General features: G+C 29.5%; 1 protein-coding gene across 1 annotated transcript; it reads left to right on the plus strand.

Moving 5' to 3' along the window:
- Positions 1-8,356: 8,356 nt before the first annotated feature.
- LOC126667305 (desmethyl-deoxy-podophyllotoxin synthase-like) lies at positions 8,357-11,003 on the plus strand. Its single transcript, XM_050360274.2, has 2 exons — positions 8,357-9,266; positions 10,280-11,003. The coding sequence occupies exons 1-2, from the start codon at positions 8,382-8,384 to the stop codon at positions 10,898-10,900; spliced, it is 1,506 nt and encodes a 501-aa protein (XP_050216231.1). The 5' UTR covers positions 8,357-8,381; the 3' UTR covers positions 10,901-11,003.
- Positions 11,004-20,412: the final 9,409 nt, after the last annotated feature.

A 20,412-nucleotide genomic window follows, 5' to 3' on the forward strand; every position in this document is an offset into this window, starting at 1 on the left:
TTGAGTTTTTTTTCTTCGAGGTTTTTTATTTTGCATGTTTTGCCTGTTTCTTTCGTTTCCTGCAATTGCAGAGGTGACCTTTTATATTTTAGAAAATAAGTTTCTATTCGAAATATGGTCACTATGTATAACTTATCCTTTATTGGTTTGATAGAGTCTAAAAAAGAGTTAATTGATGATTTTATGGTGAAAAATTTATGGTCTAATTAATTTGGATTTCTTTTATGATTGGATTCCGTCACAGGATGTTTCGGGTGGTATATTGTTGATTTGGATTTCTACTTTGCTAAATAATGTTGTTGTTTCTAAGGGAAGTAGATGGACTTCCATGGGATTTGTCTTCAATAATATTTTATACTATATTCTTGTTTATTCTAGTGATATTGTGGCAGAAAGGGCTTTATTTTAGCATGAGTTGAGTCCTTTATTGTGCTTTTCTAGTCCAGTTCTCATAATTCAATGAAAATTTTTAATTCCTAATTGTTTGAATCTAAAAATTTGATTTTAAATTTAGAATTTGGCGATTTAAATGTGGAGGAATAAAAGAATATTTCAAAATAAGGAAACATCGCTAGACGATACTATGTTTTTGGTATTCACTAGAGCGGCTATTTTCTACAAATATTGTAACTCACCTTTTTCTTATTCTAGCCCGGATTGTATTGTCATCGATTGATTTTGTATTTTTATATTTTTAAGTCAGTAACTTTAATTATGTATAAACTCTTCTGTTTTGATTTCTTTTTAGCCACTTCTAGTGGTTTGAATATGCTTTTCAATCAAAAAAAAATTTGACTAACTATTTTCTGAAACGAAGCTCCCGTTAATAATGACTACAAAAACGGGTTGCGTGGGAATGCTGCAGTAAATATGTGTATGGGGCTTTCATATATATGATACATTCTTTTATTTAAATTATTATGAATTTTTTAACTTTTAAAAATAAAAAACTAAAACTGCGTACATGAAGAAGTAAAAACCCTAAACCTCTCTTTTCTCTCAAAGCAAACCCTAGCCGTCTAGAATTTTTTTATTGTTTCTTCTCCGGCAGCCGTCAATGGTTTGATTTTACTATTGACGGTAGCCATCCCTTTATATATGTTAATTTAATTTCATAGATATAATAAATAGCCAATTCTTTTCCATTTTTTCTTGATGGATTAAGATTTATCAACGAAGCGCAATTCAATTACCAAGAAGCGGAGATAAATTGAAGATCATCAACAACAAAATGAAATCGTTTATGAGCTATATTAGGTTTATTTATTTTTCATTGTTTTATTTTTTTTAAATGTTTTATTTTGTCCTTTCTTTGTGAAAGGTTTGTTGTCCTTCCTCTGCAGAAGGTTTGCTGTCTCTTTTTTATGAAGGAGTTATCAAGTGGTGGTTGAACCGGATGATGTGAGTTTGTGGGTGATGGGTGATGGATGAAGTTTGATCGAAGAATGATTGAAAACTGCACTTAATTAGCGAAACAGTTAATAATTTATTTTTACTTTCGTAAGTAAGATCTGCGAATCAGACAGCATGTTGTCTGTTCCATGTCAGGTCATCGGGTTTCGTTTTCGAATTATTCCGAATTTCTTACAATTGTAACTGTTTCATATTCGATTTAATGAGATTTGATGAATTCAAAAAAAAAAAAAAAAACTAAAACTGCGTACAAATTCAATGGTCGTCGCTTACAACAGCCATCAACATAGTCAAATAGAAATCTTCCCTCCAATTATTTTCTGTTGTGAATAAAGTAAGAGTAAATTTTTATGAAGTCTTTCATATTTAATATAATTCATATTTTAATCTCTTATGTTTAAAAACTAAATTATATGGCTCTTTATTTTTACTTCCGTCAACAGTTAAATCTCTCCATTTATTTTTAGTATTAGTCAACGAAGTTATTTTTAGTTTCGTTGATTTTGTTGATTAACATTTAAAATAAACGGAAGGATAAATCATTGACAAAAATAAAATTAAGGGCTATATTATTTAATTTTCAAATAAAAAAAACTAGAGTGTCAATTATTTCAAATGTGAAGGTGTTATAATAATTTGCTCCTAAAGTAATCTAAGTTTCCATAAGACGGTTTGCTCAAAAGAACTTCCTCGTCAGGTACTCCTTCTCTACATAATTTGTAGATCATTCTCAATTTAACTGTTGAAAAAAAATTACTTAACTGAACTCTATTTTATTTATATAAATTAATTAAAAATAAAATACATATAATATTAAACAGTAGATGAAAATTAATATGAATAACTGTACAAAATAAAATTTAACATTTATCATTTCAATCATTTTAATTCTTGTTATTGGCAAATCCTTCTGTATGAGTTGTAAACTTTATCTTATATGTTATTATATTAAGATTATTTATAAACTAAATCTAATAAGAAATGGAATAATGGGTCAATCCGGCTATCGGCCTTTTATCTCGGGATTTAATTAGTTAATTACTTTTAACTTTTTTAATCAATTAAATTTTTAAATTTGTGTTTTGATATATCAATTAGATCTTCAAATTTCTATTTTAAAATCAAATAAGTCACGTGTTAGATACACATTAGAGAATTTGAGACCAAATAAGTCAATATTTTTTTAAAAATGAATTAAAAATAATGTGTTTTGTTTCAATTAAAAATTCTATATATGATATATTTATGATATGACTTGAATTTTAATCACATAAATTTTAAATTTTAAACTAAACAAAATAAATTAAATTCTAAACTTTTTAATTAATTAAATTACGTTAAATATAATTTAATATATATTATTTTTAAATTTATTTTGATTAATAATTATATTTATAAATATATTATGATTTGATAAATAATTTATAATTATTTTAAAAAATTATTTGATTTTTAATAATTGTATGGATTTTTAAAAAAAAAATAAATTTAAAAGTCAAATTGAACTTTATTTTTGACAATCAAACTCTTTGATTATGTCAAAAAAACAGAATTTATTAACAAAAAAAAATATTAGTTAATTTAATCAAATATGAGGGCGTAAACAGTTTTTTTTAAAAAAATTGTGAAAAAATTAATTAGTTTATGACCTAACATTAGAGAAAAATTAATAATTATTTCTAAAAAATATTACTATTAAAAATGATAAAGCAGGATATATACTAATTATATTTAAATATATTTGTCTTACCTGCAGCATGTTTGGGTTTCTTTAAAAAAAGGAAATGTGGAGGTGTGAATAAGCTTATGGTCTTTTTTTTTTTTTTTAATCTGATCATGAGGTGTCCTGAACGGGTTCCAACTATGAAACGGCACCTTTAAGCCTTCCATATTCAGACTAATTCCCACCCGAGCCGAGTAGGTCCCTTGCGGGAGGCAAAGCTTTGGCTCCAAGTTTTAAACGGTTGCATACATGAGTACGGTTCGAACCCGCGACCTCACTTAATCTAGAAGAGCGCCTTACCAACTCATCTACGCCTTGGGGTTAATAAGCTTATGGTCTTTCTCTTGGGGAGTCATTCTTAAAGTTCAAAATCCTTTTCTTCTCTACACTATTTTACCGGATAATTGGATTCGAAGGTCACTGGTTTTTCTTTTTCAGTTATTAAATATAATTATTTTATTTAATAAAATTTAATTTTTTTTATTTTAATTTTTTTATTTAGATGACAGCTAAAATTTATTTTTTCTTACATGAGAATTTGTCATCTATGCATAATTTTTCTTAAAACTTCATTCAAAATTGAAATTATGTATGTTAAATTTTTAAGATAAAACAAGTAAGTTCTGATTGCCACGCGTCAAATCCGGCTGTCATCTAAACATTTTTTGCTGAAAAAATTCATTTGAAAACAAATATAAACTTCAGTAACAAAAAAAATAAAAGTTTTGTAACTTGTTCTTTTATGAATGAAAATATATTAAGAGTCACAAGATGCGACAAAAACTCCAAACCTCAAAAATTTACACACAAGAAATGACACTCACTGGAAGGCACAATAGAGGCGACGATTCAAAAGGCGAAGGAATACAAAACATGTCGAACCGTGTGGGATTAGAGAACACCATTGGAGAAGAAAGACATCAACACAATTAGACATAACCGAAGAAAGTCCGACCCACTTCAAGATATTATTCAAGACCGAGCTTGCAAAAGAACAACGTACAAATATATGCTATTGAGGTTCCGACAATTGACATAAGGAGCATAAACTGTTATCTGCTGAGATTATATTTTTGTTGTGAAGGAAAACCAGTGAAGCGACTCTTCCATAAGAGCTAACCAAATAAAGAACTGGATCCGAGAAGACCAAGTAGCAGAGAACGTCTGAAAATAATGAAAGGTAAAATTGATATTTCAACTTAACTAACCAAATTAAAACGAAAATTCAGCCTATATTTTGAAACGCTCAAAATAGAAATTTGACCTATTTTTATATGGTGCGGATCCGGTACGGATAAACTGAATATATGAAAATTTTAATAATGTAGTGAGCAAGTTGTGGATAAATTAAATATATGAAAATTTGAAGATTGTCTTTAGAAAAAAAGAGAAGTATGAACATATATATTTTATTCTCTATTTGATTTTTGAAACTTGTATATATTTTCTTACTAAAAAAGAGAAGTATGAACATGTATATTTTATTCTCTATTTGATTTTTGAAACTTGTATATATTTTCTTACTTTTTGACGTGTGCGTTATAACTCAAAATTTTCTTATATATTGAGGGTTTTTAAAATCCATGGATTTTAGCAAAATCCATGGATTTTAAATCAATGGAATTTAAATTCATAGATTTTAAAATTCCATCGTTTGGATTGAGTATAAAATCAATGGATTTTTAATATTATTTATGGAAAATAATAAATAGTATAACAATCTATCATCCATTAAAAATGGTGGATTTGGACTTTCCCACCTAGTAGGTGGGAAATCAAAACCCTCAAAAATGATGGATTGTAGAAAATGAGAGAATGTATAAATCTATGGATTCTATTAATTTTTTTTCTAGGCAAACGATAGATTTTGTCCAAATCCATGGATTGTTAGAATCCATCAATCCAAACGGTGCCATAAAGTATTCTTTTAGATTTAGGATTTAACCTTTACACCCATCAATTCAAGTCTTTAAACCCATTAATTCGCTACCCTTAGTCATAGGCTGCGTTGCCGACCGTGATCTTTATTCAAGTCTTTAAACTCAAATCATCATTTATAATTAAATAAAATTAAAGACTTTTATCTGAATAAATAAAAAACATCACATAAAAATTTGAACTTGAGACATTTTAAAACTTTAAAAAAGATAGAAAAATCAATCTAGAGAGCTTCTTGATTGATTAATACTAATCAAGCATTTAAAATAATTTTGAGGTATATATGCTCGACCATTAAAGAACTAGGCTTGCCAAGCACCTCGTGTCGTAGATTGTGGTGTGACGGCTTAAATGCCACTTACCTCACCGCGACTCTGATATATCATTCTCATTCTAAATGCTTGAAAATTGACTTTTACTATATTCGGGATCAAGAAACAAACAAACATCTTCTAATGAAATATATTATTTCTAGTGAACATTGCAGAAGAGCCGTTGTGAAGCTCTAGGTTTAGTTTTCTTCGATAGTACATTTTGATCGACCGTTGTGTCTAGAGCTCAACTTGCAGACGTGTGATAAAAATATATATATATCTGTCTATGTTACTTTCATGTATTAGTTTGTGAAGGTTATTTGTACACGGTTAAACTATCTAACCAAAATTCTATGTTGTAACTTATAACAGAGTTCATTACCCCATATATATTTGACATATAACTCTATATGTCAAATATATATTGGGTAATGAACTCTGTGATTCACCGAATTTTCATTTAAAGCTTGTTTCTTTTGTGTTATTGAAATTATCATTTCGTTTTATAGTCAGATTATCTGCTAAAAAGTTATTGTTTGATTTTAATTGTAAATTCAAAAAAAGCCATCAAATTATAAGTTTTGTTTCAAAGAAGTGCTAGATTGAAATTTTATTTCTTTTGACAAAAAAAAAATTTATTTCAAAAAAAGACTGAATTTTTAAATAATGCAACAGTTCACGTTGAATATGTATTCAAATTAGCATAGTTTTTTTGGAAAGTGACTTCAGGTAAAACAAAATAATTAACTTTTGATAATAATAAAAATAAAATAAAACAAAAAATAAGTTTATAACTAAAAGTGGAATTCCTACAGAGTTTAATATCCAACAGATGGGATTATCGGATATTAAACACTTCAAGTCACTGAGCTTATTTGTTATTACACAAAAGGTAATAAACTTCATTTTGTTATAAAAAAATTACTAAATTATATATTTTTACAACGAGATGTCACTCGTATAAAACGCACCGTTTTTGCTTATGTGGCAAGTCGAAATTACAAATATGAATATAACTCAGTGACATTTATGTAATTCACGATACGTCTAATGACCGTTTTGTAACAAAATTTGACCGAATTCGCCGTAGCGACCTCCCGTTGTAATGAAAGGTATATCTCAGTGACATTTTTATAACAAAATGAAGTTTAGTACCCTTTTTATAATAACAGATAAGTTCAGTGATTTAGGGTGTTTAATATCCTATGATTATCACAAGTCTTCACACCCATCAATTTTTGCTACCCTTAGTCTTAGGCTGCCCATATTTTTTATTCAGATATCAATTGGAATGGAAAGTCCGGTTGAAGACCAACGTCGTCAATTCATTTGGAGCAAACGCGTAAGCACACGTACTTTTAAGAATTTCAAATTTTAAAATTATAATTATAGATCGAGTTTTTGTTATGTTAGAAATCTAATATGCTGTGAAGTATACATTAGAAATCATTCATTCTTTCAATATGATAATGAGACAATATCATAAACCTTTTTTTTAATATAAATAAATGATAGGTGGATTAGCTCAACCACAAATATAATAAATTTTTATCGAAACTAACTTTGTATTATTTACTACACACGTAACTCGTAATATCACTCGCCAATTTATATATTAATTAGAATTATTTATAATTATATATATATATATATGTTTTATTTATAATTAATAAACTAGTTAGAATTTTTATTATAAAATATATATAATACTTCGGTTTATTAACTTCAAGTTATTAACGAAGCGGCGAAGATAGATTGAAGATTTTTTAACGACAAAATAGAATCAATTACGAGCTATATTAGTTTTTTTTTAATTGTTTGTCTTTTAAAAAAAATCTTTTGTCCATTCTTTATAAAAGGTTTGTTGTCTCCTTTATTTATGGAAGGTTTGTTGTGAAGGATTTATCAGACGGTGGTTGAATTTGATGTTACAAGTTTGCGTGTTTGGAGAATTTTGATTTAAGATTGCTTAATTCGCAATATAGTTAATAATTTATTTTTTATTTCTATAAATAAGATCTGTGAATCAAGCAGCATGTTGACTGTTTCATGTCATGTCATTGGATTTAGTTTTCAAATTATTCCAAATTTCTTACAATATAACTGTTTCATATTTGCTTTAATGAAATTAGATGAAATAAAAAAAAGCTATTAAATAAACCATAAAATATATATTATGAAAATCATATATATACTATAAAATAACTATTTACAACTTTAGAATAAAAAGAGTTACAGTTAAAAAAAGTATAGAATTTTGATCATTAAGGAGAAGATAGTATATGAAAGTTAAAAAAAAAAAATTAGCTAGATTAAATTTTCTTTTATGAATTGAATTAAAATGATTATTAAATTTTATTAATAGAAAATATTAAAATAGTTATTAACCTATCATTAAGGACATTATCGTAGGATTTGATCAAGTGTTTAAAAAAATGAATTCTTTCATTATGGAATATTGTTGAAGTTTATGTAGTTGCAATAAATAGATGCTAATTAGATACATTTTTTTGGATAAATAACTAATTAAGATATATTATCATATTGTAATATTAGAAAGATAATTTTAGCGTGGGAGGTTATTTTTTGATTAAATTTTTAATTTTATTTTAATATAAGAATTGTTAGTCCCCCAAAATCTCTATTTTTGAAGTAAAATTTAAGTTTTATTTTTTTTAATTCATTAAAATAAAATAACCTGAAAGTTGACTATCAAAATCAATTATTCAGTAGATCATATATATATATAAAAAAAAAAATTAGTAGATCTATTTACGACGTGGTGTAAGAAAATGACCAATTCTTATTTATAAGAATTAAATGGTTGGTATTCATGACCTAAGAATTTTCTGTTTTCGCGGGTCAAAATTCAAGAACGGCTTGCTGTTGCATGCAAATATTAATTCTACTAGCTGCATATATATATATACATATAGAACTGAAGTTGATTATCAAACATTTCAACCTAATTTTCTTCTTTATTTTCAATCATAATGGAGAACCAATTCATTTCTTTTCCGATGCTTTTAAGTTCCATAATTTTCATCTTTATGATCCTCAAAAATTTCAAAAAATCAAAGTCCAAAATTCAACATCCTCCAGGACCAACAAAGCTTCCTATAATAGGAAACTTGCACCAACTTCTCGGCTCTCTACCGCACCATCGCTTAAGAGATTTATCCGATAAATATGGCAGCATCATGAAGCTTAATTTCGGGGAAGTTCCGAAAATCGTAATTTCATCTCCCGAAACTGCGAAACAAGTGCTGAAAACTCATGATATCTCCTTTGCTCAACGACCTTTTCAGTTCGCGGCTAGTATACTAATGTATAACTTTAGTGATATTCTATTCGCTCCGTATTCAGATTACTGGAGACAGATGAAAAAGATTTGCGTGCTCGAATTACTGAGCGCGAAACGCGTACAGTCTTTCAGATCAATTAGGGAAGAAGAAGTATCGAATTTAATAAACACGATTTCTTCATTTTCTGGGGAGTCATTTAACTTCAGCAGGAAGTTATATTCTTTAACCTACGGCGTTGCTGGTCGAGCTTCGTTCGGAAAAAAATGCAAAGATCAAGAGGATTTTATACGACTCGCTGAAGAAATAACACAAGTTGCCGGAGGGTTTAATCTTGTTGATCTATATCCTTCTGTTAAAATTCTCCGTTCGATTAGCGGAATGGAGTCTAAGCTTTTGAGGCTGAGGGAGAGAGGAGACAAGATACTAGGAAACATCATTGATGATCACAGAGTTGGGAGCGAGACTGAGCAGGAACGTGAAGAAAAAGATCTTGTTGATGTTCTTTTGAGGCTTCAGAAACAAGGAGGTCTTCAGTTTCCGTTGACAACAGATAATATCAAAGCAGTAATCATGGTTAGTGCACTATTACGTACATGCAAATTGAATTCATATATGGATACAGGATACTACTATAGTTAACAAAATAGACATTAAAAATTGGTGTGGTAATTGTTAAATTATAAAAATTCATGTTGTAATTGCAAATTAGGGTTTGTGGTTAAGCTAATTTAATAATTACTTAACCAAAAATATTGCAGAATTAGGGTGAAATTCATGAGAAATTTTTAAGTAGACTCAGTCCACCACTGTCATTCGTGGACTATCCTATCATATTATAACATAACATTAAAAAAATGGCATTATCGTAATTTTGTTTGTTACGTTTTTACACATTTGCATAGTAATATTACGATAGTGTCATTATTTTAATGATGTGTCATAATATGATAAGATTAGTTCACAGATAACGTGGTAGACTAAGTTTACATAAGAATTTCTCGAAATTCATATATTAATTTATAATTAACCCTTTTTATTTTTGATATATTTGACAAATCTACATACATGAATTTACTTTTCATTTTCTTATCACCTTTAGTTTTGAAACTGTTGGTAAACTGATGTCGCAATTTTTCCGCATCAAAATGATTTAATAAATATCCTTAACTAAAATAATAAATATATCTTTAAAAAAAATTAATAATATAATACATTCATTGTTACAATATGTGACAATTATATTGAATCTTCAATTTAAATCTATTTTCAAAATTTATTTATAGATAATAATATTTTATTTGATTTCATGAGTGATTATTTTACACATCTGTTCTTTTAATTCAGTTTACAAAGAGTTATGAAGTCACAATGAATTCAAAATGAACATTATTTGTCCGGAATAAGTTTACATTGAGAGTTTGACATATTATCACGAATAACATAATTGACAGATCAAATTATCACAATCTTTTTGATATAACTGTCATTTTTGTCAAAAATATGAAGATAATTTTGCCTTTTCACATTATGCAATAGTACTATGCATGACAATTAGATGATTAAATCTGCTGTTATATTAATTTCAGGACATATTCATTGGTGGTAGTGAGACATCATCAACAACAGTAGAATGGACAATGTCCGAAATGCTGAGAAATCCGAAAGTGATGAAGAAAGCACAAGATGAGGTAAGAAAGGTGATCGGCGGAAAAGGAAATGTGGACGAAACAGATCTTCATGAACTGCACTATTTAAAATTAGCCATCAAAGAAACTCTGCGACTACACCCTCCGTCCCCTTTACGTACTAGAGAATGTAGAGAAAAATGTGAAATTAACGGATATGACATTCCGGCTAAATCTAAAATCATCATTAATGCATGGGCTATGGGACGGGATCCGAATTACTGGACCGACGCCGAGACATTTTATCCAGAGAGATTTCTTGATAGCTCGATTGATTACAAAGGAAATAACTTTGAGTTTATACCATTCGGTGCTGGAAGAAGGATTTGCCCTGGAATTTCATTTGGCATGGCTAATGTTGAGCTTCCACTTGCACAATTTCTTTACCATTTTGATTGGAAACTTACTGATGGATTGAAACCAGAAACTTTGGATATGACTGAGGCTTTTGGGGCTACTGTTAGAAGGAAAAATGATCTTCATTTGATTGCAATTCCTCACCATTCTTACACTGCAGTTTAAAATCAGGAAAAATCATCATTGATTGATACGTGTTGCTAGCTTATTTGTTGAAAGTAATTTTTTGAAATTATATTTTATTTAGAAATTTTATGTTTCTTTCAAATTGAGATTTGATTATGAGTTTATTTGTTTGTTTTTGTAAGTTAGGGTTTGTGAATTGTGAGTGCATATATAAATATAAGCTGTATTATCAATTAATGTACACGATATTCTAACCAAAAAATAAATGTATACTTTTATTATTCCTGTAATAGTTTTTTTTTTAATTCATAAAATTAGTTATGGTTGACTGAAAGCAATGTTTAAATATTTTTTTCCAACATTACTTAAAATAGTTTCAGAATTTCAAAACATAGATAGTTATAATATTTTACTTGTTTGTCTTAAGCAAACGAATGTAAGTCAACAGTAAGTGATGTATTAAGTTTGTTTTTTCAGTAAAACCGTTAGCTCTTTTGGATTATATAATAAGCAGTACTCCATCTGTTCTAAATTGATGAATAATATCTGAATTTTTTTATCCTAAATTATAGGTTATCCATTATTAATTAAATCTGTAAATGACACCTAACAAGTTTCATATTCTATTTTAAAATGTCCTATTCAAAAAATCACATTATTTTTTTGGAATGTTTTTCTATTAAATATTCTATTTTATTCTTTTTTTAATTATCTTAAAAGAACTTTTTGAAAAATTCCACTATCATTAATAGGGGCAAAACATGAAAAAATATAAAAAGACAAAGATATTAAATATTTTTTTAATCTGTATATAAAATAAAATGAAATTTCTTAAATGAGAGGGAATAATGAATTTTGCACCAAAAAACATAACGATTATACATATAAAGTGCATTGAAAAGAGAATATACCATTCACCGTTTGTTTTAACGGGTGAGTTATTAATGAAGGCAAATTGTAAATGATTTTACTTTTGGTTTAGCGCAGTTTTCAATAAAAGGTTATGATAATTTTAAAGTTTAAATGCACCAAAATCACCAATTTTCACGTGTTTTTTATATTAAACATAATTTTTTAATTTTGGCATATTTAACATGAATTTTTCAATTTTTTGCAATTAAAACCACATGTGTTTTTCTTTAAAAATAATGTTATTTTACATCTAAAACGGCGTCGTTTTAATATAAAACTATGTCGTTTACATTCAAAACGGTGCAGGTGTCTTTAATTGCAAAATTTTGAAAGTTCATTTACTTTTTTGTCAAAATTAAAAGATCATGTTAAATACTAAAAACACGCAAAAGTTGGTGATTTTTGGTGCATTTAAGCCTAATTGCAACATTTTTGTACCGTCCAACGTAGCTATCAAAATGGATTAATTAAATTTTCTTTTTTGAGATATATATTTTTTTGGTGGAAATTGGACGAATAAAATTTTACTACGTAAAAGGATTAAAAGAGTTAAATTAAAAAGATGGATTATAAAGTATTTTTATTTAAACATATAACACAAAATAACACGACTAAGGGTAAATATGATAATTTTTATAAATTAAGATAATTTATAGGCTTAATTATTTAAAAAAACCCCACCTTATAATATTTTTTCGTTTATACCCTGATCTAGGAAAAAATTCATTTGTACCCTTTTTTTGATTTTTCGTTTTCAACTGTACCCCAAAGCATTAAATTGAACTTTTTTCATTTAGAAAAAAAATTAAAATAGTCCTTCATTTTTTAACCTATATTCTAATTAAACTTTAATATTATTAATAGTACAAAAATACCTTCTTCTTTACAAAATTAATTTTATAATCTTTTAAATACAAAATCGTAGAAATATATTACCTTCAATTTATAAATCCGCTACCAAAACCCGATAATTATTTTATAAAAAAAATATTTTTTTTTTAAAAAAAATTCAAGAGGAGCTCCTCCTCCATGGAGGAGGAACAGCTACTGCTCCTCCTCGTGCTCAGGAGCAGCGATCTGCTTCTCCTCAGGTGTAATACCCCAAATATTTTAGAATAATTAAGTCGTGCCACGTGTCGTGAATTTTGATAAATTAAATTAAGATGAATTTAATTTAATGATATCGGAAATTTAAAATAATTTTTATTGAGCGGATTAGCGTGATTAAAGGAAAAGGGTTAGAAAATTAATATAAAATAAATTATAAATCCCGAGATAAGAATTATTTTGCCAAGGTCCGCGAAATATTTTATAATATTTGTGATAAAAGTTTCGGGTCAATCGGAGACCTTTTAAAATTTGGACGCGGATGCGTTTAGGATTAAGTTGTAAATTTTGAATAGTTTAAGGGCTAAAGTGTAAATTAGCCAATTGAGCCTCGAGAATAGAAATTAGAGGATTATTGACGGGAAATAATAATTTTAGAATCGTATTATTTATTTGGATATAAATAATACGTACGTAATTGAGTTAAAGTAAATAATTAATTGTAAAGTTAAAATAAAAAGTTTTAAAGAGAATTGGTTTAAGTTAAAGAGTTCAAGGATCAAAAGTGACATTTAGCCGGATTGTATATAAAACCTTCATGATGAAGGATTGTCCAGAACCTTCAAACCTTTTATCAGATGCATTTCATTTCTCTCGTCATTTCCTACGGTTCCGCCGCTCGATCTCCGTTTCTCGTCCGTTTCCGACGTTCTATAGCTCGAATCGATCGGATTTCAACGAGTAATCATGGTAAGCTTGAAGTTTTTCCATTTGAATGGATATTTTTGGAGTTATATCGAGTTAAAGTTTTAGGCCACGAAACGATTTTTATCGTTTTAATGGTTTTAGGATTGAGATATAGCGTTTTGATTATAGATTAAGCGTTTTGGATGAGTTTAGAGCGTTTTTACGCTAATAGCACGTCGGAACGCCCCGGAAAACGATTCCGGGGATCGTGCACACGAGGTGCACGAACGTGCACCTATGTGTGGTGCACGAAAGTGCACCAGCAGGACGTGCACGATCGTGCACCCCAATGCACGAACGTGCCCCGGACTTTGATACCTCAGCGATTCCGTTTTGATACTCTATTTATATTTGCGTATCGAGACTTAAAATCAATAGATTATCGATTAATTTAAGACGTTAACCTAACGAGGTTAAAAAGAGAATTGATTTAGAAATGATGTTTGATCTGTAAACGAGTTAGAAACCGTTTATCGGAATATACGTGGAAAGCACGACGGTTAATGAATTTATAGTGTCACGTCTCGAGTCTAGAGTCAATCTTAGAATAGGATTCTGACGTGAGTCAATTATTTTAAAATAGTTTTAGATCCGGCAAGGCAAGGAGCCGCTGGACCAGGAGCTCGGGGAGCTAGACGTTTCTGAGCACCGGCACCAGAGTGTTTTTGGAATAAGCGGTCACTGTGAGTTTATACAATTTGCTTTTAAAGTATTTATTCAAGCAATTGTTTTATATTGCTTTATGTTTAAATTGCATGTTTTTATATGCGAAGTTTTATATATGAATTGTGCATACGCTTAATTTGAAACCAGTATTGATCCGATGGAACGTGCTACCTATTGGGCGACAATAGGACTGTGTGATCACCAGTTTTGATATGACTCAGCTGGGAGTTGATGATGAATATGAAATTTACGATTGGGTTTATGATTTTGATACGAGAGAGTACTCGGCTATGGTGTAGTCTGGAGTCCCCGTATCTAGTGGCTGGGCCACCAGCGAGTTGGACTCGCAACTGATATTTATGATTGGGTTGATCAATCGATTATTAGTATGTTTGAGGATTAAGGTTTCATTCGGATCCTGTACTTGGCTGCACGAGGTTTGAACGTTATTGCATTGTTTTATAATTTATAAGAATACTTATTAGTAAATGTATGAACTCACTCAGTATATTCCCATATACTGACCCCTCACAGTCTTCCTTTCAGGTTAAAGCATTTTGAAGAACGGACTTCCTTCTTCTTGTTCTGGAAGTCAACAATAGTGAAAGGTCATGTTAAAGAACGTTTTCTTCGTAGAGCTGCAGTAGTCGGTAGATGTCTATATGAGATGTAAGATTTATATTCAAACGGTTTATTTATATAGGCAACTCTGATTTGATTTAAAGTATATATATATATATATATATTATTTATTTATTAAGATCATCTTTTAACCGTTTGATTTCTTTAACCAATTGCCATAAAGTGGAATTGGTTACGATTATGATTAGAGACAGGGCAAAGCTGGATAAGAGGTGTCGCTCGATAAGACCCTAGTCTAAAATGATGGTTCGCAATGGTTTCGAAAAGTAATTTAAATATATTGATACGTATAATGAAAATGTTTAAAAAGGATTTTCTGAAAACGTTTTATATGGAATAATATATTTAGTTCGCGAAAAAAATTTATAGTGGTTTTAGGCTTGCTACGGGTTCCGGAGCTAGCACTCCCGTTCCCTAGCGCCGGTCTCGGCTCAATAAATTGGGTCGTGACATCAGGAGGAGGAGCAGCGCGCTCCTCCTCCCATGAGGAGGCTTCTCCTCCTTAGGAGGAGCAGCTGCTGCTGCTCCTCGTCCATGAGGAGGAGCAGCGATCTACTCCTCCTCATGAAGGAGGAGCAGCAGCTGTAACTAACTGATAATACCTATAATTCTCTCTTGAGCAATTGCAGACAAAAACATAAAACTAACTGATAATAGGTTAATTATTCACTCTCGCACAATGATCAACCTAATTACTAATTAATTCAATGTTTATGAAGTAAATCCAATGAACACGCACTCGTTAATTCACTTTCGCGCTATTAACTCCTACGTTCTTCATTATGTTGTTCTATTCCAATTAATTTTACTCTTTCTTAAGTTAAAACTAAAACAAATGGCAAACGCTAAATGATCAGTTTAGGCTAAACATTAAGCACAATAATTAAAACCGAGCAAGAACAAAAAAATTTATAGTCTCAATTCGTTTAAACAGACATAAATCAAATTAATAATCCCCAACAAAGCGTTTAGCTACGTATAACAACATATGAACTTAAGAAAATATAAAAGGAATTCATTCTGAGATTAAAATAATACTGAATATGAAATTATGATCAATCGTACCTTGTTCGAATGTAATCTAATAATAATTAAAGTAATAGTGCAGAAATAAATCGATCAAAGAACAAAAGATGAAAAGCTATATTAAACTAGAGTTTAATCTAATACAAAATTAAGCGAACCCTTGTTCGATATATAAAACTAGTATTTATACGGCTCCCGTCTTCAATTTTGACATTAGGTGCTCTCGTGATTTGCGAATTTCAAAACTAATTCGGGGTTATTTTTGTCCGCTGAGTCATAATTTTGGCCTAAGTGTGTGTTCGTGCACATAAGTGTGCGAACGCACACTTCTCTTTTTTCTGGGAGTGTGCGAATGCACGCTCCTTTCTTCTTGGGGGTGTATGATCGCACTCCCCTATTCTTAGATTCCCCTTGAAGAATGATTAGTGGTGGATAGACTCGATTTTTTCATCCGTGGATATAAGCTTTAATACTGAACCATGTATATTTCTTATATTATGAACTGGTCACGATAATTGGTACCCAAAGATCAACAATCAGTATCAATGTCACCAGTGTCTTAAAAACTGGATCGGACCGGTCGATTCGACCGGTAACTGGAGCCCAGTCCGGTTTGATTATACATATCAAACCGGAATTCCGATTTAACCGCTTTAAACCGGAAAAACCCGGACTGGGCCCTAGTTAACGGTCGAACCGGACGATCCGGTCCGGCAAACTGAGAACCGGTTATCCTCCAAACCAGACGGTTTTTATCACAAACTTCATCTTCTATAATTTTTCTGGATATTCAGAAATAATAATTTTAATCTTGCTTTTGCATGAGTAATTTTTTGATAATCTTTTATTCAACTTGTTTTTTAAAGTGTAGATAGAATAAAAGGAAGATATTTTCATATATTTTCATTGAATAGAACAATTAAAGAAAGTATATTTTTAAGAAGCAACCACATATAACTCCATTGATTTAGTTGAATATGTTATTAAAGAAAGAGAAGACATGAGTGTTTACAAGGAAAATAAATGAAAAGGAAGGTGAAAATTTGAGAGTATGCGAATGTTCTCAAAACAGGATCGGCCGGTTCGACCGGAAACCGGCCATCTGTCCTATCCATTTAACCTTAAAAACCAAAAAAGTGATTCAACCGGAATGAACCGGCCAGAACCGGAAGAACCGGACTAAACCGGAGAACCGGAAAACTAAAAGAACTGTCCGGTTCCAAAACACTTGGGCGAAAAAAAAAAGATGAAAAGAGAACAATCTAACGATTTCTTTGGATAAAGAAACAATCTCGTCTGAAACTCAACTTCATTTAAAAATCAGATCTTGAAATTCAACTTCATTTAACACTTAGATCTGTAAGTATTTTATTGTTTTGAAAGCACTATTAATAAGAGGCAAAAATGAAATATGGAGATGGTTGCCGAGAAAGATAAAGGTGAACATGGAGAATAGTGGCTACATATTGGAGTTGGTGGTGGGTATGGAAGTGATAGAAGTTGTAAATAAAATTGGAGGTGAAGGTGAAGGGGTGTGCATCGGTCGGTTCGGTTACCGAAACCGAACCGAAACCGAACTAACCGAACCCGAAATGTTAGAAATTTCAAAACCGAAACCGAACCGAATTATATTGAAACCGAACCGAAACTGAACCGAAATAATATTTTGGTTCGGTCGGTTATTTTGGTTAACCGAAATGACCAAATTTTATTAAAATTAATTATTAAAAAATAAAAAATAAAATAAAATAAAATAATTTTAATACTAATTTATAATTTAAGTACATTTTGAGAGTTTTAGTAACTAAATTATAAAAAAATTACAAAATTAACTTAACTTTTTTAAAAAATTACAAAAATAACACAATTAATATATATAATACGGTTATTTCGGTCGGTTCGGTTAATTCGGAAATTCCATCGTCAAAACCGAACCGAACCAAATTGACCAAACTTTTTAAAAATGAAAACCGAAACCGAACCGAATTAACCAAAAACCAAACCAAATTAAAATTTCGGTTTGGTTCGGCCGGTTAATTCGGTTTTAACTGAATACTGCACAGGCGTTAAGAAGAAAATAAAAGGCCAAACCCTCAAAAAAATACCAAACCTTTGCGATTTTTGTCAGTTATGACCAAACCTTTCAAAACTTGCAAATATAACCCCTTTTAAAAAACTGTGTTCCTTTTATAGCCATTTTTTGAATCAGTTTGATTTTTTATTGTAATTAAACCTTTTATTATAACACAACACATAAATGTTTGATATTTATTGTGATTAAATCTTTTTTAATCTTATATATATGATTGTCATATTGTCAAAAAATCAATTTGATTCGAATTTGGCTATAAAAGGAACATAATTTCCTAAAACGGGTTATATTTACAATTTTTGAAAAATTTGATCATAACTGACAGTTTGGCCAAAATAAAATAAATCCTTTTGTTTCTTTTCAAAAAGAAAAGTAGATGTCAGGCTATAAAAATTCAATTTTGGGACAGTAGCACGTGGGATCTTTCTAGAAATCCTATTCTGTAGGCATGAGACAACCATTTTAACTTTTTTGATTTAGTAAATCAAGTATGCTCTTTGAAATACAGGTTGGGTGGTTGATTTATTTTCATTTGTTTAAAGTGTTATTCAACCGGCGGTCAAACCGATCGAACCGGTCAAACCAAATTCCGGCAGTTATATCGGTTCAGCTGCAGGTTCGGTTTTTCAAATACTGATACGGCTAATGCAAAGAAGAAAGAGTAGAAGAAAAGAAAATTAGAGTTAGAGGTATTAATGGGTAGGATTATATTAGTAAATTTTTTTCAATGGCTATGATTTGACACATTATCTTTTACAATTATTACTTAGACTTGTTTTAAAGTTATTTTTTTGTGCTTAACATTTTTCAGGTCAGTATATTTACAACAAAATATTCATAAACAAAATATAGCAATTATACTTTAGTATGAAAAAATTAAATTTGAAATTTTATTTTTATTTTTATTGAGTTATTTAACACTTTCTTATCATTTAGGTATTTTATAAATATTTATGGTTTATATTTAAATATTTATTTTTGAAATTGTTTTTAAAATTTATAATATGTTTATAATTATTTATAAATATATTTGTATAATTTTTTAATGTACGTCTATGTATTTGAAATATTTTTTAATTAAAATTTGCACTCTTATCATGCGAATGCGGCAATTATATATGTGTACACATAATATATTTTTTTCTTATTTTAATTAAAAAATATTAAATCATCTAAAATTACTTATATAAAATAATTATATAATATTAAAGAGATAAAAAGTAATTAAACAGTGTTAAAAAATTTAAAAGTGAACAATTTTAAAATAAAAATAAATGAAGGATAAGTGATTGTTAAGGGCAATAGAGACATTTATAAATTAAAAGGGTGAAAGTGGAGTCCAATTATCAATTTGTGGAGTGCAAAAATCCTCATCCTATTTTTATTATATTAATATTATTTTGAAAGGGGCTTATTGTTAGTAATTTTACTTACCAACTTGTAGAGAGTGGACTAAAAGTCCGGATTATCGTACCCACAAGGATGAGAGGTTCAAAGTGAGTGAATTAGATTTTGATCTTCAATTCGTTTAGCAATGAAAGAAACGTCGCTTTTAGGATAACACTACAATTAAACTCAAAACAACTAATCACTAATCAATTAAAAAAATGCAACAACAAACAACTAATTAATTAATGAATTAAAAGCAATAATTAAAAGCGCCTAAGGGTTGGTAATCATGTCAAGGCAATTCCTAGGTAGATAGGTTGGGTATACGAGTATTGTTTGGGTCAAGCCATTCTAAGGTATCTAAATCCGCTCTCTCGAGCCGGAAGTCGAAGAACCGACAATTGATTAATAAGTCGAAATCCAACTCACTCTCGTACAATTGAATGTCGACTACACCAATCAATCCGATTAATCCGCAAACTCAAACAACCGCTAAATCCCTAAATCACTCTCGTGCATCTAGGTCTTAAGCTTATGCTTAACTAGGTCCATTTGATTAGTTTAACTCTCGCCCTCACTAATCAAACACTAATCAAAGATTAAGTGGCCAACTTAATCTAGGCATTAAGTATAATAAACACAACAAGAACCCTAACCCATATTACCCTAACCAATCATCTAGCAATTAAACATAGCAATCATAACAACCCCTAGACTAGGAGTTTAGCTACTCATGATTAAAGTTAAAGTAACAACTAAGCAATAATTAATTAACATAATAAGAGTGAGAATGATTACCTTGAATAATAATAAGGAGCAATAAATCATGAAAAATATAATGAAGATTCAATACTTAAACTTGTATTAAACATGATCTTAAACCCCAAAATCTGGAAATAAATGCTTGAAGCCTTTAACAATGCAAGAATATCCAAAAACAAGCAAGAAGATAAAAGAGAATAAGTGCTAGAGAATTAATTGTTTCTATAAAAAGGAGGTTTAACCTAAAATTTGACATAATGTGCCTTTT

The sequence above is a fragment of the Mercurialis annua genome, linkage group LG2 (assembly GCF_937616625.2).
Source record: "Mercurialis annua linkage group LG2, ddMerAnnu1.2, whole genome shotgun sequence".
Lineage (NCBI taxonomy): Eukaryota > Viridiplantae > Streptophyta > Magnoliopsida > Malpighiales > Euphorbiaceae > Mercurialis > Mercurialis annua.